The sequence below is a fragment of the Telopea speciosissima genome, chromosome 2, assembly GCF_018873765.1.
Source record: "Telopea speciosissima isolate NSW1024214 ecotype Mountain lineage chromosome 2, Tspe_v1, whole genome shotgun sequence".
Lineage (NCBI taxonomy): Eukaryota > Viridiplantae > Streptophyta > Magnoliopsida > Proteales > Proteaceae > Telopea > Telopea speciosissima.
In genome coordinates this window covers 69,013,577-69,038,952 of record NC_057917.1, presented here as the reverse complement: position 1 = coordinate 69,038,952, position 25,376 = coordinate 69,013,577, and the positions used below count along the sequence as shown (strand labels likewise).

At 36.8% G+C, this 25,376-nt stretch overlaps 1 protein-coding gene across 2 annotated transcripts in view; it reads left to right on the top strand.

Moving 5' to 3' along the window:
* LOC122652274 overlaps positions 1 to 25,376 on the top strand; it is a 29,112-nt gene that overhangs the window by 1,583 nt on the left and 2,153 nt on the right. For both annotated transcript variants that reach the window (XM_043845973.1, XM_043845972.1), the window contains exons 2-10: positions 16 to 80; positions 1,415 to 1,513; positions 2,926 to 3,058; positions 8,325 to 8,384; positions 12,534 to 12,593; positions 17,109 to 17,231; positions 17,609 to 17,680; positions 19,836 to 19,973; positions 23,673 to 23,828. In XM_043845973.1, the coding sequence (XP_043701908.1) occupies positions 16 to 80; positions 1,415 to 1,513; positions 2,926 to 3,058; positions 8,325 to 8,384; positions 12,534 to 12,593; positions 17,109 to 17,231; positions 17,609 to 17,680; positions 19,836 to 19,973; positions 23,673 to 23,828 (906 nt within the window). The remainder of the gene's footprint in view (positions 1 to 15; positions 81 to 1,414; positions 1,514 to 2,925; positions 3,059 to 8,324; positions 8,385 to 12,533; positions 12,594 to 17,108; positions 17,232 to 17,608; positions 17,681 to 19,835; positions 19,974 to 23,672; positions 23,829 to 25,376) is intronic.

Here is a 25,376-nt window from a genome sequence, read left to right as displayed (position 1 = left end):
ATGGGCTGATTACAGGCAGTTGCTACCCTTGGTACTTATGATATTGCCTTGGAGCTGGTGAGGAAGGTTGTTTGTGAAAGGTGCTTATCAATATATTTGACGTATTCCTTGATTCATATTACTGCTTTATTCTTTATTATTTACCAGATTTCAACTTTTTGATGAGCTTCCTCTCTTTGTGCGTCCCATATTTTCTTTCTTCCCCTTTTTTTTTTTAAAATATTTCCTCCCATGTTTAATGTTCATTATATTCTTAACTTCAAGTAATGAATTGAAACTTGGTTAATTATGTTGTTGTAGCTGTTGCCTTTTTGAGGTGCTCAGATTGGGAACTTCCAAGTCAAATAATTCCTGTATTCATCTAATCTTGACAACTTGATTAGATGAATTGTACACCGTGGCCAAGTCTATAATGATTTGCTTACCTAGGTTGACGAAACATCAGCTGACATTTGTTTAAAATGTAACAGATTGCAAAACCACATTTTGAGTTCGATTAGACAATCAACATTAACATGACTAATCAATGGTGTCCATCTCTCTCATTTTCCCCCCTCCTCTCTGTCTCTGAGAAATTGGTTTTGTGTAGCTTTTGTCCAATATTTATCGTTTTCTGCAGTGTCAAGGACTGGCACCTGCATCAAGTTGCTTTAGACTTGGCCATAGGAGTGCTCTTTGGCAGACACTGATATGTTTATGAGTCTCTCATAGCTCAATGATTAGCTTGCCTCAAAGATTCTTACAAAAACTGTAAGCCAATAAATTTTTTTTTGTTTTTTGAGGGAAGGTAATTGGCATAAGCCCTATAACTGTTATTCTCTTGGTCAGATGAAAAACCCCAAAAGGACAGAGAATATTGTTTGTTGAGGATGCTGGGTTGTCAAGAGACTTTTTGCATGCTGTTTATGCTATGACAATGCTATCCATTAAAAATATCCACAGAATATGGGAACCACCAATGCAAAACTACCATGTCGTTATGCACTTATGCATACACGAGCATCTGTTCCTCAAACAAATCAATCTGATAATCTTGATCACTCTCCTGCACTATCAGAATGAACCTTAATTTTTATCAATTGTCAAGTTATGCAAAAATGGAATCTTTGTTGGGAAATTGTTCTCAGTTGTATGAATATATAACTCTTGCTTCTTGCTTTTGTGTTCGGCAAAATGAGACAATTCGAATAATGGTACCCATGAGGAAACGAAGTCCTTGTGAAAGATGTCGAATTTTATTGGATTGAGTGTCTGAATTGGATTTAACCTTCCCAAACTGAAAGGCCATATCAACTGATTTTTGGAAAGAGTGTAATTGCACTAGACTATTGAAAATCAAGTATTCATGAAAGATGACTAATTATTCGATTAAAGTTTGATGCACCCTTCTCAACATCATTTATATAAAGTGCAGGAATTGTCGGACCTGTAATGGATGGCAAGCATTGCGGTGTACCATGTGTAAAGGCACAGGAAAGGTGCACTATCAAGTGAAAAATTATACCCTGAAAAGGTAGCTACATCCATGGTAGAGTTTGATTTTTATGTTTGCAAAATTCATATGTTCCTACATGTTTCTGTTTACCGTTGTAAATTCTATATACAGAGTGGATGCTACATACATTTGATTATTTTACGTTCAGAACGTAATCTGGTTAGATTGGAAGTTGCATTGTTTAGGTAAGGTATGAGTTTGTATGAAACTGGGGATAGCCATTGGCGTCCAATTTGAAACATGTAATCTGAATCCACAGTCAGGAAAGGTAATATGTGGTGTTAGAGTTTTGAAAAGAGTGGTCAAAGTGGATGAGCTGTCAATACAAAAAATCAGATTTAAGTTTGGGTATGTTGTGTGTATTTGGCTTTGGGAAAATTAGTCAGTAGATGTCGGAACATTATCAATATTCCCCCCCCCCCCCGGTTTATATATTGTCAAGTTAACTATAGTTTAGTACTATGAACTATGAAGTAGTATGAAGTGCAGAACCGTAGAGTGGATTGTTGTCAGGAATTTGTAAGAGTTTTAATGGATAGAGAATTATGACTCTCATGAGTCGATTCAATGGAAGTCCAATATCATCTCAAGCTACAAGGAGAGGATGGGAAATTGTGGAAAGATGCTTCTTCTAGCTGCCTTCATGGTGAGCCCTGAGATGATTATGTGATATTGGTGGTGGAGGATGCTTCTCCAGCCAAGGTATAGGAAAATATCCCTGCTAACAGTTGATGCTTCATGAGCCAAGATATAAGAAAATATCCCTGTTAAGATCCAATACCAGCACTCTTGTATTTCTTTGCATGAGAAATTGAGAATTCACTTCTCAATGAAGTCACTAGGGCATATAACTACTTGTAGTACCTCTTTCATTCCTGCATCAAGTGGAGAATATAACAACATCCACCGAACAAAGAAACACCTTGTAGTACCTCTTTAATGAGTAATGACCTTAAGGCTTAAGCTAACCCGAATGGGTATTATTTTAGAGTTTACCCCTTTGATCCTTGTTAACTAGAAGCTTCAAATAGGAGCTGTGTGTGTCTCGCCCTTCACTTTTAAGTACAACATACTAGAGCCCAGTTGCGTCTTTGATGTAATCATTTAACATACCTATTCAACAGGTAGGTTTTCAAAGATGCTATTGATCACTGAGTACTTTTGAAGTCGAGATGTGTTGATATGAATATGCAATTTATGCCAGGAACATTGCATTTTTGGTGACTTGATCATTGTTTCCTTAGTGGTGAAAGTTCTAGATTTTGAATGTTCTCTACTCTCCCAAGTATTCTTAGACAAGATTTATCTGCTTTAGATGGGTTTTTCTTGTATCTATCTATTTTACACACACACACACACACACACACACACACAGAGACACACACTTATTTGATTCTGATTTTTTTTTTGGTTTGTCAATCTTCTTGCAGTGGTGAGAAGGCGACAGCTGAGCATGTTGCCGATGCTATTGTTGACAACCGGGCTGAATTGGTGCATCTTCCTTCTGCCTTTGATCTTCAAGTGCCATTGCCCTCTAAAGACTGTCCAACATGTACTGGATCAGTAAGTTTTAGTTAATCCAATAAACATTTGGATTTCCCCCTTTATATTTGATTTTTAGCACGAGTGTTGCATGTCCAGTTATCGATCTTACATTCCTCTATCTTTTTGAGTTCCCATTTCCTTATGGTCAGTAATATTTTTCCTTTTTGATCACTTGCAAAGTAAATTTATGAGAAAACTTAATGAGCACACACGGTCAAGTGGTCAACATTCAAGTGAGACTGACATGGGAGGGATCTATGTCAGCCGGCCTTCTTGTTCTGGTTGGGACGACCAGTATGTATAACCTTTTGTAAGGCTGAATATAATGGTTTGTGAATTGTGATCGAGCAACCAAGTGGAGGTTGTATTTACACTTAAGAGCTGCAGAGGAGAGTTAAGTTTTTAGGCTGGGAGGGTATTTTAGTAATTTGGCATATGAGATATGCTGGCCAAACAGACCAGTCTTTGTTTTTGTTCAATGTATATTTTGGCCAAGGCGCTTGATTTGTCTTTGTTTTGTTATATCTTCTAGATTTTATGTGATGAGGTACCTTTATCAATTCTGAATCTTCTTAGAAAATCTAGTAAAATAGAAGCTAGGGGGAGTATATTTTGGGATAATTTTTGTGGTACACAATTTCAAATTTTCTTTTCCTGATAGAAGTAGGCTTCAGAGTTTGAACATTCATTTTGAATTGCACTCTGGGATGAGTTGCTTCTCTCTAGTCTTCTCTTGGTTGCATCTGTAATCTGTTAGATAGAGAGGCTGATCAAGAAACATTAACTTTAGCAAAGTGTAATTGTTGCTGCTGTTGTTTTCTTATGCATCTTCTGAACAGGCATCCCCGGATGAGTTCTTAGTCTACTTTAAATCTTCATTGTAATCACTGAGATTGGTTTGGGATGCCTAAGGCCTGGCAACCATAAATCTATGTGATGTTTTTAGTCACATTAAAACTCTATCAAGAATTCAAGATTAAGGGAGAATGTTTCTGCTCATTTTTCTTTTCAGTTTGACTGGGGGCAAAAGAAAACTTATGTAGGGTTCTGGTTGCTTTGGAATTTCTAGGCCTTGGACTATTTAAGTCTTCTCCTAAATCTAAATCTCATGGTTCCTAGAGCTGCCGTTAAATTGTTATAAAATTTTTAAGCCAGCTGGCAATCTGAACTGAAAACGGCATATCATTCAATTGGCTGTAAAGTTTGACCCATCTATAGTTCTCCAGTTTAGCAAATTTTGTATGGTTGGATTGGTTCTATCTTCATAGAAAAGATTTGTCCTAAGTATTGAAACCTTTTCTGCTCCTTCAATGAAATTGATGTCATTTTGATCTCTTTTGAGTCATTTTTTTTTTTGAGAATTTAATTTGAAAATTAGTTGCTGCTGCTGATTCAGGGTTTGGCCTACCTTGTGTGTGTGTGTGTGTATATATATATATAGGGGGAGGGTAGTGCAGAAGTCGACCTCGAACCAGGGAAATCAGCGAGACATCGATTGCAGCCAGGATTAATACAATAAGGAAGAACAAATTGGATAACTGAAACTCTTATTGTTTTTTTTTTTTTTTTTTTTACATATGAAAGAAGACACATAAAAGGATTGGAGGAATAATAAAGGGCTATAGTAGGGGTGATAAGATCAGCTCTCTCATCCCATCATCCTCTCACCCACGGTCTGTCTCCATTGCCGCGTCTCACAACTTCAACCATAACTCTTTTCTCTTCAATCTCTGCCCTCTTCTGCTCAGCCATATACATGTATTTATGATAAACCCAATTACAAAGCAACCCAGTCCCAATCTAATTAAGAAACTAAAGAGTCCTAAAAATGGAAACTACTAATTCATAAAACTCATAAAATAGAAACTTAAAAAAAGAAACTTCTAAATAAAAGCTACTCTAAAAATAGAAACTCTAAATTAAAAACAAATAATCTCAAAAATAGAAACTAGATCTTTGTCAAAAGGGAAGCTAACTTGGTCTTCAATCTTCTAGAAGCTGTCCCATCGATCCTGGAGTGTCTTGCTGTCCGAGGCTTCTAGAATAGAAGCACACATGATCTAAGCTGGGACCCACACTGTTCACGTGAACAATAATTTTGTTTATGAAATCTGTTTTGTCCTGTTCTTTATGCTTTGATCTACATCAGAGGGTGTCATACGTCACCTATGTGCAATTTGGGACCAATAGGAGGGGAGGGTTTCGAACAATACAGAAGGGGGTTTTTGGGTTTTAGTGAGGCTTATATCATATTACAGAATCAAAAAGAAAAAATTAAAAAACATTACAGATATGATCGTTTATCACATAAATATATGAATTATAATTATGAAAGTAGGAAGGACTTATATATTTATGGATCATCCTTACAAGTAAACGAGAGTCGAAAGATTCCCTATAAATACAACACACATAAACTTGAATCGTTTTATGGGCTAGAAGATATCTCTATTAATGATTATCTAGGGGAAGATTATCTTATTGAGACGGAGAAAAATCCAGATAGAAAATATTTTGATTGGGGGATTCTCTAATTTTTTCTTATAAAAAAGGCCAATATTGAGGCCTGGGCCAATATGGATACTGGGACCAAAATTCAAAAAAATACTAAGACTGGGACTGATTATTATCAAAATAAAATACAAATAATAGAGAAAATGGATAAAAAAGATCTTTTTTAATTTCACGATTCATCAAGAAATCAACCCATCCGTGGGGAAAAAAAAAACAAAGGCGACACCAACAAAGCTCCTAGACGACGCCTCGACAACTATGGCTTACATACTGACATACATGGCCTTAGAAATATGCCATGCAACAACTCTGTTGATTCCATATTTTGTGGATATATTGTCCATGACACCCTTGATTTGTCTGTTAAGTTTAAACACATTTCAATGCAAAAACATTACATCACCCGGTAAGATCAACATGTCCATATTGGTTATGACCTCATGATTTGGTTAGAGAGGGAAAAATTCAATACGTAGTGGACCACATGACCAAGTTCGGTTTCAAAGTTTGACTGATGGCCATTCTAGATGATTCTTAATCTACCCAATTGGTATAATTTCCACATTAATACACAACAACAACATCATAGCCTTATCCCAACTTAATAGGGTCAGTTACATGAATCCTTGAAGAGTCAGTAAAATAATAATAAAGAAGTAAAATAAAAAGGGGAGGGGGCGTACAACATCGACACACTCTAGGGCATCATTCCTTCTTAGCTACGTTCCACTTCTTAATTACCCAACATTCCGCTCTAGGCCTCGAGATGGAGTGTAATACAACAACAACATCACATCATTATGATCCAGCTAAATGGGATCGACCACATGGATCTTTGCTCTCCAATCAGCTCTATTTGAGGTCATACTAGGAACAAGGCCTAAGCTAAGCATGTCCTTCTTCACCACTTCTCCTATGGTTATCTTAGGCCTGCCTCTGGTTCTTTTGGTTCCCTCAATCAGGATCAGGTCACTCCTCCGAACTGGGGCATCTGGAGGCCTCCGTTGAACATGGCCATACCACCTCAAACGACTCTCTCTAAGTTTGCCACATCAATCCTCTACTGATTTGATGGCTGAGAAAACATTAGAGAAAATCCAGTAAATGGTGGGCCATGGTTGAGATAGGCCATACTTTTTTGACATCTCAATGATTCAGGGGGATCTATATCTGTCCAACAATCTAATCAATCTGATAATCCCCCCATGTTGCTCAAAAATGGTGGACTGTGTAGGTAAGCTTTTTTGTGTATGGGACGGTGTAAATAGCAATTCAGTTAAAAGGAATTTCATATGATACATTGATACAAACAATTGTTTAACTGCTATGGAATAGATTGATTATTTGCATATATTATGTGCAATCTATATTTTGTTTACATATATGTCTCATCTTTGGAACAAAATATGGATGAGTGCGTGTGTGTGTGTTTGTGGAGTTTGTGTCTGCACATGCTGGACACAGTCATAACTCCTATTTTGAAGTGTCCAGGAAACATGGGCCACACTGCAACTCAGACCTACACATGATTTACTGAATATAACCTCTGATAAATCCCACAGATTCAGACACTGAGTCCTACAATTCAAATTCAAAGTGAATCAGTGCCCAAGTAATTTACAGAATCATTTTTAGAAGAATCCTTTGAATTGGTATTGATTCAATTGCTGAAATTCAAAGTGAATCAGTCAATTTCTTATGATTCTAAGATTCTTACGGGTCACAACTTGGTTGACTTAGTGGAAATATGTCAAACACAATTATGCAAAAAATCTTTTTCCCAAAAACTTCCAACACTTGTCCAACTCTTACTCCTTCTTTGAATTCCTTTGGGAAAGAATTGGGGAATTTGGAAGGTTTTATTACTCAGAAACAAACTTTTACAATATCCACTTCGATGCTCAATGGAATCCCATCCGTTTCTTGCATTCATTTCTTTGAGGAAGGAGAAAGTCTTTTATTGTTCTTTATTTAAAAGCACGTGTTTTTTTTTCTTTTGGGTTGGGGGTGTATAAGTAGTAAGGAGTGTATTGTTGTTACTTATTTATGGATGTATCTTTTGAAAAGATAAAGCAAGTCTTATAGAAAATTCGATACAGGTGCATGATTTTCCAAATCTTTATTACAAGTTTTTGAATTAATTGTTATGCATTAAATTAGATGGCAAATCTTTTAGCGATTTGATTCAGGTGCATTATATTTTTTTCAAATTGAAGAACTGTTACTTATACTATGAATCATGATTTGAATCCCGATCCTATTCAGTAAGACCTCATTGGGATTCTATGATCTGATTTTGTATATGTAACGATGAATATTACTGTGACTTCTCTTGTACTGAAGGTTTTCCCAATTCATAATAATAGATGAAATGGTATTTATCCCCTAAATTTTCGTTTTCCTTATGAATAAGGAATATATATATATATATCAAGGGAAAATCTTGTTGTAAGCAACCTTGGTTACAACAAGATTGTAACTTTACTTTTTTGCCTCTTGTCTTATTTTCAATTAGTCATGGGTAAAAAAGAGTTTTCAAAGTTGAAAGTGACTTCTCATTATGTCGTTTCAAATCTGTCATTGTCTATGTGAAATGACAAGATTACCCCTACATTTGAACAACTTCTGGGAATAAGACAAGGGACAAAAAAAGTAAGGTTACAACTTCTTAGTTCACCTACTTGTTGACAACAAGATGCACCCATATATATATATATATACTGTGTTGTTCTTAACTCTATGATAATGTGTCAATTTCTCTATTTTGCAGGGCGTGATGAGCTGTCCTGAATGTAAACACAAGTTACAAGTTAGGATCTCTGCAGATGATGTGAGTCATTTTTTGACATTGCCACTGGTTATTACGCAAGGGCTTTTATTTACATTGAATTTTCTTTAACCTGCCCCCTTTGCCCTCTCTTTTTGTTTCTTGCCCCACTCCCCTTTCTGGTACCGTGGTACGTATCATGCATTCTTCAATATAATGTCACTGGAACTGGTATGTCTTCTAATTTGGAAGGGTGACATGCATTAGCAAGGTTCCAGGTTTCAGTTTTGGCTAGGCTCGAAACTGAATTAATTCGTGAAATCGCAAATTTTCAGTTGCGGTAGATGGTTTGAGTGATGGTTTTGAGGTCCAAATGGCTAAATTAGGTCCTGAAAAAAAAGAAGGAAACCCTATTTTAGGCCATCTAAACATAATGGAATCCTTAGATTTAAATAAAAAACTCACCCAAAATGGTAGGTTGGTAGTATACGTTGTATGTTACTGTTTAATATGGCCTATTCAATTAAAACTACTAAAATATGCATTGGGAATGAATAAAGTATACATATAAAATTATAAACCATTTCATAATTATCAAATGTTATACACGGTTCATTACTACTAATTTTAAAAATATTGATAACAAAATCAACAAGTTAGATTCCGATATTAAAACTATTGGATCTATTATAGATCTCGACCTGAAAGAGCAAACCAAAGCTCAAATGCGAACATTGTCTGATCAACTATCAGTCTTTGTTGATGGGTATGTTTCACCAAATACTTCTCATCGTTCTAATTTATTCTACGGAAACTCCCTCAATGTTTTCGATGATGAAACGTCAAATTATTCATTAGATGAATCAGAGTTTAATCCGTTAAAAGAGATAATGGATTATTGGAAATCACGTTTTATAGACGAAAAAGACCCTGATGAAAGAAACAAACTTTTATCTATGATGCAAGAACTCTACTCTGAACATGAAACCCTGTTCAGCTTGCATGAATATCAAATATTTTTGACGAATCAGACACTGAAACCATTCAGGCTGAAACTGATGAGTCCGAACATAGTTCGTCTTCAACCTCAGAAGATGAACACGAGCAGGACCCAAATCCAAAAGGAAAAAGAAAGGTTGGTCCTTCTGATCATCTAGATCAAGATGATCTATGTAGACCACAAATGGGACTCAGATCCGATTTTGGTCAAAACCTTCATGAAGAAGTAAAACATACTTCCAAAGATGACCCTGTCCCAACCACACAAAGGCGAGATGATTTAAACAAACAGCATGTCGCCTCGGGAGGAACCTATTTAGACTTAACCCATATTGCTTATAAAGATTATGAGCATACAATAGATGACTGGGCTCAATCATTAGCCATTGTCATAACAAATTACAAAACTTCATGGGATAAGAAAAAATTTGTAGCCTATTTTACTGGAACACTCCAAGGGGATGTCTTGCAGTACATCCGCAAATGGGAAGCCTCAGAAACTGGCAAAGTTGAATATGCAACTTTGACAGGTGACTTATTGTCACATGAAGCTATACTCTGTAAACTCACAGATATTATTAAAAGAGAATTTTGTAGAATATCTTCACAAAACACTTTTTCCCAAAACAAAGAATTTTATCAAATCAAAAGAATTTGTCTGTATGAAAAATGCAAACAACTCTTCCCTTTCGAACTGTTATCTCAAATTTCTCATTATTGTGAAAAAGAGCAGTATGCCAAATTTAAAAATGCTTAACAAAATATTATAAGAATATATTTGAAAATGTTTACAAACATCTTCGTCTTATTTTTTATATTCAAGAAAATGACCCTTGGGATATCAACTCTGTAGAATGGGGACTAGTTAGCAGGATAGTAGTCCTTCCTAATAGTCATCTCCTACAAGATTTCCCTATAATGATCAAAACCATGATCTATCATCCAACTAAGCACTGGAGAATTCAGAATTACATTGTTCTAGATATATTCGGCACACTGGGATGGAGACAAAGAGATAAATTCTTTCAACCATATCAATTCTGGATCTTTAGACGTGCCAATGAAAGTGACTTTGTTGGACCTCCAAAAATTGAGGACGATCAAGCCTTGCAACTTGCACGACAAGTCTGCCCCGAATCAATGTATCGTGGGTCTCTAATTGAACTGCATAAAGCTGCAGAACATTGGAGATATGCTACCACCAGAATCATTGATGGAAGAAGAATTTTTTGTTCAGATTTAGAAATCAATTATATGTTTATTGATGAACAAATTCAAGAAACAGATAATCTGATCAACTACTGCCGGAATCTAAATTGCTTAGACGTTCTATATGATCTTCTTCTAGAGGCAGAAGAACTCATTGAGGCAGAACGGGTTTTTGTTGAAGAGCAACACGGATCCGGTTATACGTCCACAGACAGGGGTGACAGTGTGACTTAGCATAACATTGACAACATGGTAGAACCATAATTAATATGTTGAGGACACAAGCTTCTGCTTTTAGAAAAGAATCAACTTTTCAAAAAGCATTTGGTCAGAGATATTTTGAAGCAAAGACGACTGCACGACTGCACGTGATAAGATTCCTACTTATCTTCCAGCACAGGACAAGTCTCTTGCCACCGACAAAACTCATTGTTCATAAATTGGATTTTATAATCAGTTGAAGTCCAAGGTCTATAAAAGGAGAAGCTGAAGACTAAAGGACTCACTTCGAACTTGGCTTTCTCTTTGTATTTTCTATTTGCAGCAGTTGGCTTTAAGTGTTTTCTCTTTTCATACTATTTTCCCCAATTTTTTGCAAAAATTCATTTTTGGAAAGAAAAAGTGATATTTCAACTTTGAATCTTTCACAAATGCAGCAAATTGTCACTTCTGATGCGTTTCACTACTGCCCCACAACTTGTTGCACGCTTGTATGGGAGTGATTTGACCAAAAATCATAAAAAACCAAGTTTACCCTATCCATAGAGTAGAAACCAGCGAAACCAACGAAATGAGTCGAAATTTATTTAGAAGGATTGTAATTTCGACCTTCCGTCTGATACTATGTAATTTATATAAAAGGATTGTATCGTTTTGGTTGAAATGATACATTTCATCGAAATTTTGACTGAAACATTGCATTTCTTCCATATTGCATACCATTTCGTTTCGACATCTTGCGGATCCTATTTTACGAAATTTCGGCGAAACCTGGAACATTGGCATTAGTCTGACAGGTGCTAGAATTTTGTTGAACTGTTTTTTAAATTTATAGATTTTTCTCTGTATCATTCTCCCCCTACCATTATAATTTATAAATGGAGGTACGATGTATCAGTAAACCCCCAGGACAATATTTTTTATATCTATTTGGTGTTGTTTCCATCTGACTGATTCAAAACAACCTTATTTTGTAAAATTATTTGAAGTAGAAACATTGAAAATTTGATAAAGAAAAGGTTAGAAAAAACAATACACATCCAAAAAAGTTCTACGGCGGTGGGGTGGGTGTTGATATACCCATTTGAATAGTCAGGCCACAACTTTCTGGAACCTGACTCAGACCAACTTACCCAACATGATCCTAATTAAACTGAACATAAAGAAAAAAAACTAGTCGGAGCCTCGTGCACTGGGTAAGCCCCTTTTATAAAAAAAAAAATCTAACTAGGACTGTCATGGGGATTGCAAGTATACCCCTCTTGTAAGGTAAGAGAAATTAAGTGACAGAAAAAGTAATTAAATTACAACTCTAGAGCGGGTTCCCAGTGTAATGTTTGGTGGGCCCCCGGAATTCTTCTTATATCAATAAAGTTTTATTGTTGCTTATCAAAAAGAGAAAAGAAAAATGACAACTCTAGAGTAGCAGGACTGAAAAATGTTTCTTTGAACTGTTTTTGTGAAATGGACCCATTCATGGTACCTTGGTGGGCCCTGCAGATTTATTGACCTCCAAGGCATTAAAGTTGTTTGCAGTCCTGTATCAGAGCAGCTTGGTTGAGTTCAATTAGATTTTAATGAGTTTTGGACCCCAACACATATGCTGTTAAATACTTTATTCTTTACCCAAGCAATGGAACACATTCCTCTTTCTCTCTCTCTTTTTTGAGGTAGGGGAAGATAAGAATCTTTATATTGAAGTTTACAAAAAAAAAAAATAAAAAAAAATACAATGGAACACATTCTTTCTCTTCTTTAATTCTTCATTCTTTTCCTTCTCCTCAGATTATGGAGCCACCCTGGAAAGCATACAGTGTCTTGGGCAAGATGGATTACCCCTATGAGGTTGGTGTGAGAATTCCCAGTCCCAGGCGTTGTCTTATTAATACTTAATCATTTTCAAGTTTGTCTGATGAGTTCTTGAAGTTTAGAGAGTTTCTGCAACTGTCTTCTTTTGTTTCAACTCCTTTCCTGCTGTTTGGTTGTGCCATGTAACCTGATAACATAGTCCCATATGTCATGCTGCATACTCCTAATAATTAAAGTAGTCAAAGTACTGCTATGAAGTTTTTGATCTTGTTGATTCATAATTATCTCTCTGTCCAGCATATGATAAAATAAAGCAAGGAATGCAGAGAGGTAATGCTTTTGATAGACAAAAAAGATGTTGTGCTTCTTAAGGTGACAATGTAATAGAAGATTGAGTTCTGGTGCTTAACAACTGTGAAATAACCTAGAGGGGGGAGGGTTAATAGGTTATTATTAGTTGATTTTGCCTCTTTTTCAATTAGTTATACAATTATGTGAATTGTGTTGTATGATGCAGAATTATAACTAAGCAATTGACAACAATGAGTGCACAAATAAGGAAGACACAAGATGTGTAGTGGTTTGACTCAAATAGTCCACGTCCACTCCTATCAACACTTGAGAGATTCCACTAGTATTTCCCTTTCAATACAATAGATGGGAAAATGTCACATTTACAAATCATTTAAGGATAAGATGATCCTTTATACTCTTTTAAGGATAAGAGGATCCTTGCATAAGTCTAAGTGCAATCTAGACTAATGTAATGTAATAATGTTCTATACTAGAGTTTACACAACTTAAGAGCAACACAACTACAATAAGGAGGAATTGAATTGTTACCTAACAAGGACTGTAACACTACTCCTTGTTGTGAGTGCAAATGATATGAATGATGATTAATGCACTTGAACTCCTTGGTACACTCTTGATGTAGTAACTTGGAGGGAATGTGGAGACTTGAATGCTTGAGTTTTCTTGAGGAAGACTTGAATGAGATTCTTGAATTCAAGGACAAAAGTACTTTGGAATTGATTTGATAACTCAACAAATAAAGCTCTAGTTTGGATGGTAGTTGATAGTCATCAAGTTGTGCAAGGTTTGTCTTTATAGACCCACTTTATTGCTCAAAAGTTTGGTGGAGAAAAAAATCTAACGGATAGAACTTTTCTCATCTGGCTTGCCGGATTTTGAGATTGTTGGTGGCAAATAGCCGTTGGGGGGGGGGGGTGTTCTAGGTCATCCAGACTCGCCGTTTCATCAAGTGGTCTATGCTGGTTGGTCATTTTTCCATGGGAGAAAATCTGGTGAGCCGCTTTACCATCCGGAGCCCGCCGAATGCACTCTGGAAGAAATCCGGCGAGCCGTATCTCAGGAAATCGAATCCGATTGTCCTGATTTTGGCTCTTTTTCAGTCTAATTTGACCTCCTACTCTATTTGGGTCAATTTTGGGACATATTTGGCATCACTTAGGGTCTATCTAGGTCTTGCAACATGTATGCAATGATGTTATATGCATATGCAAATTTACACAATGCAATAAATGTGTTCTATCCTAAACTAAGTGCACACGAACGTTTTCTAACTTCATTTTTTGGATCTTCAATCTTCTCCAAGCTTTTCTTGAACTTTGGTGACTTCCAAGTCTTGTCTCCTTCTTGTCTTTGCTCACTTGAGTTCGATCACTACGGATTCTAACACTTGAATGCAATGTTAGTCATTTTAATGTGTTTGTTATCATCAAAACTCTTATAGGGAGAAGGGCATTTCACAAAGGCACGCCTCTTCAGGGCATAGTTGTCAAGGTGTCCAGGCGCCTTGGTCGCCTAGGCGGGCACCCCGGTCACTTAGTTGGTGTCGCCTTGATTTTGGACCCTCTCCAACGCCTTGGGTCACCTAGACGCCGTTACAACTATGCTTCAGGGACATTCGAACCCACGACCTAGGCTCTGATACCAGTTTTGGATAGAGTTTCCTATTTCAAGTACACTTTCTTTTCCTATTGTAAGTACGCTTTTAGTTTCTATGAAAACCCATGTAAAGCCTAGAGCTTACCATATATGATTTGAGTTAATGAAGTTGGGCTTGTTGCCTTCATTCTGTGGTGATTCATAGCATTGATTCAGTTACAGCCCCTGTTGTGGTGATTCAACAGGTTGATTGGTTGTGATTCCAATTGAGACCTTTGGTGGTGATTCCAAGGTCATGTCTCTTCTCTTCTTATTCTTATTTTCCATCATTGTTCCAGGTTAGTACATTCGAGCTCCTACATTGTTTTATTCATTCCCTGCTTTGCACTTCAACTCCGATTTCTGAAAGTTTCAATTTCAATTACTGTTTTCAAGGTTTGATATCAGATTTCTATGTGCTGTTATACTGAGGTTTATTATCACTAATCTGCTTACTCTTCAGACTTGATCTCCTTTAAGAACGATTCTCAGTCTTGTTTTCCTACCTAGTTTCTGATATATTCTTCACCTGTTGAATTTGAGTACACAACCAGACTTTTGACCTGATCAGAGTTGTTGATCTTGGTTATTTTAATTTTTCTTTAAATCTTGATTTTATTCCATCTCTGCGACTCTGGTTTTCAAAGGGTTCTAAATTCCTAAGCCCTAGGTTACTTAGAACTCCATTATTACGTATCAAAGCCATGACTAGCAGTGAATTAAGTCCCTCTGAGATGGTCTACATAAAAAATTTTCTTAATCAATTTTTTGGGGAGTTGAGACAAGTAGATAAACTACTGGCTCTAATTCAGCAAAGAAGTGGCATACCTAGGGGTGTCAAACCCTAGCCCGAACCGAATCCTTATTGGTTTGGTTTCAGTTTGGGGTATTATGGAACCAGCTGAAAACCGGACCACACCGAACATAGAAAAGCGGAACAAAACCGAATCCAAACATATAAGCCGATATCAACTTGAAAACCATAAAAAACATGTTTATTCCCCATAATTATGTATATATATATATATATATATATATATATATATAGAGGTCTAGGGTTCCATTCTTGAGAGGTAGAGGAAAATATTCTTTTAATTAAATATTCCTAGCACTTTCCGTCAGGGTTCTCTCCCTCCAGGGGAGCTTCAGGTACTGCTTAGAGAGGATAAGGCCGGCATGCCGGTCCTCAGGCTTTAGTTTCAGTTTTTTCTCATGTGTATATGGGTGGAGAGGTTTGAGTGTAAGAGTTTTCTCAGTGGGCTGGGGAAAGGTGGCATGTCCCCCCCCCCTTGTATTCTTTCATTCTTTATTGGATTTAAATAAAGCTCTAGGGGCTGGCCCGGGTCCCAGGTAATATTCGGGTTAAATATATATATATATATATATGCATGGTAAACCAAACCCAATATCAAACCAATAAGAGGTAACCGAAATAAACAGAACCCAAACCGGACCGAAACTGAACCTTCCCTTATGGGTTTGGTTTCAGATTCACCCATTCTCACACTGAAACCGGACTGAACTGACCTGACCAATTGATACCCCTAGGCATACCAAGATCGCCCTCTACTTTACATACTGATCTCAACTTTGTACCTCCACATAAGAGAAGAGATCACCAATCAAAGAAAAGGAACCTGAGATTGAGGAAGAAATTCCTTTGAGGCTTTGATTGATCTACAAGGGAAGATCCAGTTCCCCCACAAACAGTAGAAGAGATAGTGACTCAAGGTGAAGATCAAACACTTTGCAAGGTGGAAGATTTTCCTTCCCTAGAGCCTAGCGTGAAAGACTATGTAGAAGAGGTCAAAGAGGACGAAGTTGAAGTAGTGGTGGAAGATGAGGCCAAAAGCGAGGACGAAGTCAAGAACAATCCACAAGAAACCATCAAGATCCAATATGCTGTTCTTGAAGAGAGAGTTTGTGTTACCACCTCATGTCTTTGACACGAAAGTTTCTTGGGTTCGGTTCTATACATGTTAGGCCTTTGGTCCAATGGGTTTTTATTGCAATGGGATTTTGTCTACAGAATGAATGTGATTTCTGATAAGTTCCATTTTTCTTCTTAAAATACTATTGGAATCAGTAAACTGCATCAGTTTAATTGTCCAACATTATGTGATACTGAAGATGCTGCTTCCATTATGTTATGAATATACTGTCATCACATCTCACTGTATTTTGGAATATCTCTCAGCTGAATGATCGAAAACTTTTGCTTTCCTTTAACGTTTGCGCCTCTTCAAGCATACAAAGAACAATTGGCTCTTAATATAGCTATTAAAGATTGATTAGAATTGACCATACCAAGTCTGACTTTACTAGTTGATTTGCAATGAATCACTAACTGGATCTCTCTTCTATACTGTCTCACTATAAAAGAAAGCAGCACATGCAGTCTTTTTTTCTTATCTGATATTCTATTTTTTTTTTCTTAGTTTTCATGGTGGGAAAGGTTTGTCATCCCTAGCTAGCTGTAAATTTCTTTAATTGTCCTATAAAATTTCAAGGACAAGTGCTGCGGGAGAAAAAAAGAAAGAGAAGCTTTAATAATTAACTATATCCCAGAGTGTCTTATCTTGCTTTTGTTTACTGTTTCAGAATATTGCTCACAGCATGAGAGATCCAAACATTGCTGCATTTTGGTTAATTACCATGCCTCAGATTTTGGGAGGATTCAACTATGATGATGATGTCAAACAAAAAATCTGGTGGCAGTACAAGGTTAGTGGGTCATATTCAGTAATTATTCCTCTTACCCAGGTTCTATTTTATACATTTGTTCTTCCAATACTTGATTTAATTCCTTTCCTCATATAGTTTTAGTGAGAGTCCTGCAACATAGCTCTCTACTCTGAGTCCAGATCTGCTCCCACGTGGGGACGGTCCCCATCCCATCCACACCATCCACAGGGTATGGGTCCTGCACACTAGAGGTGGGTCTTACACCCCGTGTATGGTGTGGATGGGGTGGGGACCATCCCCATGTGGGGAGTGGATCCAAACTCCTCTACTCTGACCTAGTGAGGTTATGGAGCATTTTCCTCCCTATGGTAGTTCTTTTCCTCCTTAACGATGATTTGATTTACCTCTTGGCCTAGGAATCAATGCGATATGATCAACTCCGAGATGTGGTAGCTAAGCGGAAACCTGGTTGGGAGCATTTACAAGAAGTGGGTAACAGAATTTTCTGCTTCTTTTTTTTTTTTTTTTCTGTATATATATTGAATAACAGCTAATTCTGTGCCAATGAATTTATTTATTTATGCAGGTTATTTTGGATCCATTCAGTTAATTTTCCTAGAAGATACATGTAAAAGAAAATGGAATGAAAGAGGCAAATGTCTAATACTGAATATATGACGCATATAAATTCTGTGTACTTTAATTGGCTAATACTATTTTGGTGGTGGTGTTGGGAGGTATCTAGGGTTCCCAATGGGAGCTACCATGAGATGTAAGACCATAGTTGTCAAGGCGTTGGAGGGACACCTAGGTGCCTGCCTTCTAGGTCTCATCTAGGTGCCTTAAGCATGCAATATATGTAATATAACAATGACTTGGACAACATTCTCTATCCCCATCTCTTGGATCACCTCCTTCAACAACTTGTATATATATTTTAAGTCCCTCTTTTCCTTGGATGCATCCACTGACTTAAGGAACACAGTCCTACCATCACAGTATAACGTGAAGTTGATGATGAATTGTCTAGTAGGTCCAGTTCAGCCATCACACATAACAATGACACCATAGTCTGACCCAAGGTTCTAAAACTCACGTTTTGACCAGCCAGAAACTGAGATATGGTCGAAACCTGTGATTTTTTCCCACTTAACTAAGTTGGTGGTTTCGAGGCCTAGAAATGTTTTTTTATCTGATTTTTGTTATACAACCTATTTTTGACATATTCTAGACACAATGCTTGAACTATTTTCACAAAAAAAAAAAAAAAAAAAAAAAAAAAACCTCAAAATGGTACTTGTGGTTTTTGACCCAAGTTTGGTGTATATTGTTCTTGGACATTGTCCTGGAAACCAGGACAAACACTTATTTATGCCAAACAACATTTAAGTAAATGGTTTTATATTTGTTATGTCATTTACTTAAGATATTATTCATAAATAAACAAACACCCTCTATTTGAATCCAATAAAAATAGTTAAAAAATAAAATTCCAAAAGGATAAAAAATCAACCCCCCAGTTCAAAAAACAAAAACTGGATTTTCGGCGGCAGGTGAAATTTTCAACTTTCTAATGCTGGGGTATTTCTCAAATATAAAAATTTCATTAATCATAATATGGTAAAACATTGCTAAAAACCAAAAGTGCGGTAAATTATTCATGTCTAAAAAATTATTTTATTCAGAGCGATTTTAAACAACATTCACGCACACAGATCTTTCTATTTTATTTTCATCTTTTTATCTTATCTTTTTCCTCTGTTTTGTGGTGGCCATGGATCCTGAGTTTTGGGATGTTTTTAGTTGTTTGTTTTATGTGCTTTGATCTGTGGAAACATCTTTATAAACTTAATTGATCAGTTGAGCTTGGCATTTACTGTCTGCAAATCTCCAGATTAGTGAAACCATGATCCCTCTCAAATAATGAAATGTGCCCCTCACATTGGCAATATTTGATGCTTAGATTATTGGAAGAAACGTGTACAAGTATATGTGTTTATGTTTGTTGTAATTCATATTAAGTCGAAGGTGACTATCAACAAAAAATTCAGGATGGAAAATAAACATCCAAGTAGGACCATCTTAAGGTAGCTTATACAAATTCAAACAGCAGTGTCCTAATGAAATCCCAGCTTTGTCCGTACTAGTGTCCAACATGACGCGAGGACAAGCAGGAAATGAATGAGGTGAATTGTCTGACAAATCATAGGTTGGTGGTGATTAGGGATTTCTTAGGGGTGAGGTTGGTTATGGCGCCTACTGTTTTACTTGGTAGCTGGATTTCCTGGTCTGGATTCTGTGTTTTTTTTCCCTCTTCTTTTTCTAAATATATTTTCCTTCTTGCTGCCCATCCAAAAAAAAAAAAAAAGAAAAGAAAATCTATTTGATACCAAGCAAAAGCTTGGTTTGGGTTATCTAACAAAGAAATTTGCTTGGTTTTTCATCCCTTTTCACTGCATACAGTTCCACTTTATTTAGATCTATTTTGTTTATTTTTGAGCTAAAATTTTGATTTATGGACTTCCCAATATGCTGGGAACTTTGGAAAGATGAAAGCTTAAAGGTAGAGACTGTTATGATTTGGTTTCCAAATATTTTAATTTTTGCCGAATTTCTGAACTCAAAAATGTTTTTAATTAACAGGCCCTCATTACCATAGACCCAGTTCGTGCGAGGGATGATCCAGTTATTGTGAAAAACATTCCTTATTATAAGGCCAAGAAGGCACTAGAGGCAGAAGTAATGAACCTTGATGTCCCACCACGACCACAAAACTGGGGTGTAAGTACTCTCAATTGTTGTATTATGTTCTAGTGGTGGTTATTTTTTGAAATTTTTGTGTGGACATTTGAGAAATTCACTAATTATTGGAGAAAGAATGCATGTGAGAAATTTGAGGATGATTCGAGTATCCAAGTACTTGTTCTGAGCTATTGTTACCACAGATACTATAAAGGGCCATTACCTAGTGCTGGTCTGGCCCATGCAGGATCCTGGGAGGGGGTGAGTTGGAGTCAGTCCTAACCTTTGGCATTTTTGAGCAAAGTGGCCTCCCTCAAGACTCAATCCCGGGCATTTGCCCTGTAATGTTGAATTGTTTTGGTTTGGATTGGTTAGCTCGATTAACTGGCAAACCAAGTTTTTTGGTTCAATCCTGGTTTAATTGTGAATCTTATCTGGTCTGTCCAGTCAGCAGTGCAGGTCGTGGAGTAGTCCTTACTCCTTAGCAGTTTATTTTCGTCTTATTTTATTATTCTTTTTATTGTAAGTAGTTGGCTGGATTAGGGACTTTATAAGTCTGGCCATACTTTAAGTTTGTCTTAATTCAGTTTCATGGTCAGATTAGGACACCCACATAGACAGGTCGATTGGATATAGTTTCCTTTCAGTTAAAAACTTCTTTGTTATTTAGTGTTTGAGACAATTAATGAGTCGCCATTTTTTAGCCTGCACAAGAGAGGAGATTATGTTATTTAGTGTTTGAGACAATTAATGAGTCTCCATTTTTTAGCCTGCACAAGAGAGGAGATTACCTTATCTAATTAGGTTGTTATTAGGTAGTTGAGTGAAGATAGAACTCCTCCCATTGCAGCTGGTTGATGGGAAGGAATAAAGGATAAGTTTTTGAGTCAATAAAGGACTGCCAACTCAGCCCATCGATTAGTAGTTTAGAGTTTAGTTTTAATTTAGTTTTTTTTTTTATTTTCAGCATTATAAATTGATTGTAAAGGGTAGTAGCCTCCACGATGTGATGATGGAATAGAAGTTGTTCTTTTTGAAAGTGAGAGTCTTCTCTCTCCACTCTTGCTTCCAAGTTACTGTTCATGGTACTGTTCACAGCCCCGGAGCAGCCCCATCTCTTCTCTTCCTTCTATTATTGTCTCTCTTAAAGCTTCCATAGCAGATCCTTTTTTGATCTGCATCACCCTGGCAGCCTAAACCTTTACAATCCTTTTTTGGTTTTCCACTTTGTAAAACATGGATTGCTTATGTCACTACTCCACAACTTGTGAATTTCTTGAATGTCCCTGTCTTTGAAGAGTTTTCATTGGTATTCTGGGAACAGGGATGTAAAAATTGAGCTGGGTGGCCTGCGGCCCAATAGGCCTAGCCCGAAAATTGGCCCGATTGACTAAACACAGCTTAGTTTGAAACGATTTCCAAGATGTTCTTTCATTGGCTGGGTTAGCACCAGATTTTTCTTCACCTTGCATGACCAAAGGCCCAGCCAGCTAGATTTTTCTTGTCTTGTTTAAGACCTGGCCGCCCCTGTCTGGCCTGATGCTGAGTCCTCAAAATGACTAGCCACCTACTTTTATTGTTGTTGTTGTTTGTGTTTTTTTTTTTTTCTGGAAAAGATTTCTTTAATCTACCCTGCCTGGGTGGTTTGTATGACCAGTGGTCAACCAAGGACCTGGCACCTAAAAGTGTTTGAGGGCTGGGCTGATTTTCAGAGCTTTGCTTTGCAGTTTCTGTTCTAGGATTTTAACTTTGCATGTACGAGAACTGTAGATGTGACCCCAAGAAACAACAGGATTTCATATGAGAGACTCAGAGAGGAACTCCTCTTGTGCCTCTCAAATTCAACTCAGATACAACTAATCCTTATCCCAATTAAATGGGGTTGGCTACAGGGATCCTCCTTTTTCTTCTTTCAACTCTATTGAAACCATGTTCTCAACCCTAATCCATTCATGTCTTTTTGACCTTAAACATTCAAGGGTCTCATGATTCTCCCGTTTTACTCCACAACTAATATAAAAATGCTTTTCCTTTGTATTTTATTTGTATTCTTATCCTCTGTTTTTCATGTTAAACCGAGTAGACTGGGTTTCCTTTTTTTGTTTATATTCTTTTTCTCTTATGTTTTATGTGCAAAACGTATCAAATCTTGAAACCTGTGAATTTTTCCATCCATCCTCTATCTGTAGTAGAAAGCCCAGTAGAATCTGGAATCCTTGCTTTTAAAGTGACTATCTTCAAGGGGTTTCTTTTTGTTATTTCCTTTCTCAATGTGGCCAGGAAACTTCCTAAGTAAGATGCATCAGTCAGCACATAGAAGTGAGCCATATTTTAAATTATTAAAGTGAAGGTGAAAGCAGTGGCCTTGGGAGATGGTGTAGAAATATTGATTGTCATAAACCTTTTGCAGTTCGTAGAACTCAGGCCCTGTACCACAAAAGTGCAAAAATACATCCATTAACTGTACTATCATGTGTCAATCTTCTACTGTAGTCCACGCACTGCCTTATTCCTCTTGTTGAAGAAAATTTGCTCCCCCTTTCTTCTCATTGGTGTTTGAGACAGCATTAAATCTGCTCCAATTTTCACCAACCGTCTGTTATATACTTGATGTATCAATGCCACCAACAATTCTTCTCTGTCCCTTTGTGGACAAGGGTCATACACATTGGTGAGTATTTCTCTCCTCACCCAAGCTTCTCTCATGTAAAGCTATAGAGAGTGAAAGCCTCCACATTTGCATCCAATTTCTCAAATAACAAGATTCCAAAACAATGGGCTCTAGAAGAACCCATGGCTGAAGATCCACCCAGACTACTGTATTAGATACCAAAAATTGGCAAAACAAAATAGAAACCACTTCTAGTTTTGTGGTATATACAATGGTTATCTTTAATCCTCCGTTAGTGAAGACCTGGAGTGTTTTTTGAGTATTCAGTTGTTTCTCGATCAGATTATTGATGGAAATCAATTTCCTTGTATAGTTATTCAGAAATCGTGCTTCCTATTATGCCTTCCACTTCCAAACATTTGGCTAATTAGAATAAAACATTGTGACATGAAGCACTCCGGCATTCTCTTTGATTGTGCCTATCTGAGTCATCTATTTTTTCTGTTTGACAAAGACCTTTATCTCCTTTATGCTATCCTCACGGAGAAATTACCTCTGCTTCATGGATTTAATAGTCCTATGTGTTTCATGGGTCTTCATAGATATAATAATTCCTGTGAAAGCTTAACTTGCACTGTGATACAACCCCTTTTTGGGGCAGATGGTCCATTATGCTTTTCATGGACCTGTGTTATTTGGCCGGTCATATCTTTTTTTTAATGCAAGGAATATCCGGATTAATCTATGTGGTAACTTTGAGGTATACGTGGTTCTTTGGAAATCTCAGAGAGAATATTGAATTACCTTCATGATCAATGGCTTGTAATTTATAATATGGATCTAGAGTAAATTAGCATTACTTTCTTTCCTATTAGCTTGCATGAAATATTACTTGCATCTTTCTTTGTTATGCAAAGTGGGCAACTTAATGTTCCAAAAAGAACTTGGACTTTTAAGTGGATCGAAATTATCTATTTGGACAAGTACGGACTGATTTGGCTGATTAAGGAGAGAACAATGCACAATAATATCTTTGCTCGTCTTACAAATGAACATGTGCAAAACAGAACTGAAAGGTTTTATTATTTCTACTCTTAATTATCGGACTTATTATAGGACTTTTGCAGGAGCTTAACCTTCCATTGAATGCATCTTCTTGGAGTGAGGAGGAGCTCAAAGATCCAAAGAAATTGTATGAGATGACAGTCCTTCTCAATGCCCAGAGAGAAATGGCAGAAAATTTTTTGGATGCACAGTGGGAAACAAAATGGCGTCAAGACAAGGTAGGTGACTTGCAGTTCCCTATGGTCAGACCATATTAATGAAGACCTTCCCCCCCCCCCCCCCCCTTTTAGTTCTTTGGATTTTATGTTAAAAGACGTACAGACAATAAGCAACTAGGGTTTCACAATGTTATTTTTATGACTGAATAGATTGGTGGAGCAGGGTACTGTAGATGACCCCATTTAGTTGTGATAAGGTTTAATTATGAAAAATAGACATGTAAAATTTCATTTTAAATGGTCGACCAAATGTTATAACTTATAATCAAAAGTAAAGACTTGCTGACTCTAGTTTGTGTGCCAATTTAGTTGTTCTTTTCTTATGCCAATGAATTTGAACAACTGTCCCTGAATTTGGTTGATTTGTTAATGTGAAAACGTAGAATAGTAGCAGTGTTTGTACCAGACTGACCGTCAATCATGGTTTTCAAAACTGGCACAGAAAAGGGTCCCCTGACTCTTTATAGGTTTAGCTGGCGGGTTTTCATTAGATGTGCGAATCGAGCTGGAAAATTAGGAATCTGAATAGTGGTCAGTTTTTGTTTATGTTGGTCAAATGGCCTGTGAAATCCAGTTTCTAACTGTAGGTTTAAAGTTTATAGATAAGTAGAAGAAAAATATGGGAGTTTAAATTTTATCTCTTGTATCTGGAGCTGAATTGATACTTAGACCCTTCGTATTATCCAAGTGCATCGTCAGATCAACACATCATGGGTGTGTGTGCAGGATATGTGTTGGATCCTCCAAATGTGACACTAGCTTTTATTTTTCTCTCTTTTTTTTGTGTGTGGTGTGGGGGGGGGGGGGGGGATGGTTTATGCATCAACTTATCTATCACTTGCTCATTTATGCAATAAGAAGTGTGGACTTCCATTTTTACAAGTCCATGCCCTTAACTTATATTTTAGTGCAATTTTACACAAAAAGTTATTCTTGTCATCTTACAAGTTTAGAATTGCATAGTTTTGTTGCTTAATATTTTTTGGATATAAATACTGACCACATCTATTTTAGCTTGCTTGCATGCAATTGTGTATAATTTTAATTTTTAGTTGTTATACAGGATTAAACTTGGGAATCAGTTTTAAGATAAGCAGAATGAAGACGAAGTTTAGTTACACACTAAGACGGATGATGAGGTGGTGAAAATTGATGAGAGGGAGATTCTACATAGTGATTATTTTAGGTATCTAGCTCAATCATAAATTAAGAAGGTGATATAGAGGATGATTTTTCACAAAGAATTAAAATAAGATGGATGAAGTGGAGAGGTGCGTCTGGAGTGTTGTGTGATCGACGTATTCTTTTAAAACGTAAAAGAAAAATTTTATAGAACAGTTATACGACCGGCCATGTTGTATGGTGTGGAATGTTGGGCAGTTAAGAAGCATCATGTAGATAAACTCTGTGTAGTGGAGATGAGGATGTTGAAATGGATGTGTGGCAAAACTAGGAAGGATAAAGTAAGGAATGAGCATATTAGAGCTGATTTGGGAGTAGCTCCGATACATGATAAGCTACGAGAAGTTGTTTGAGGTGGCATGGCCA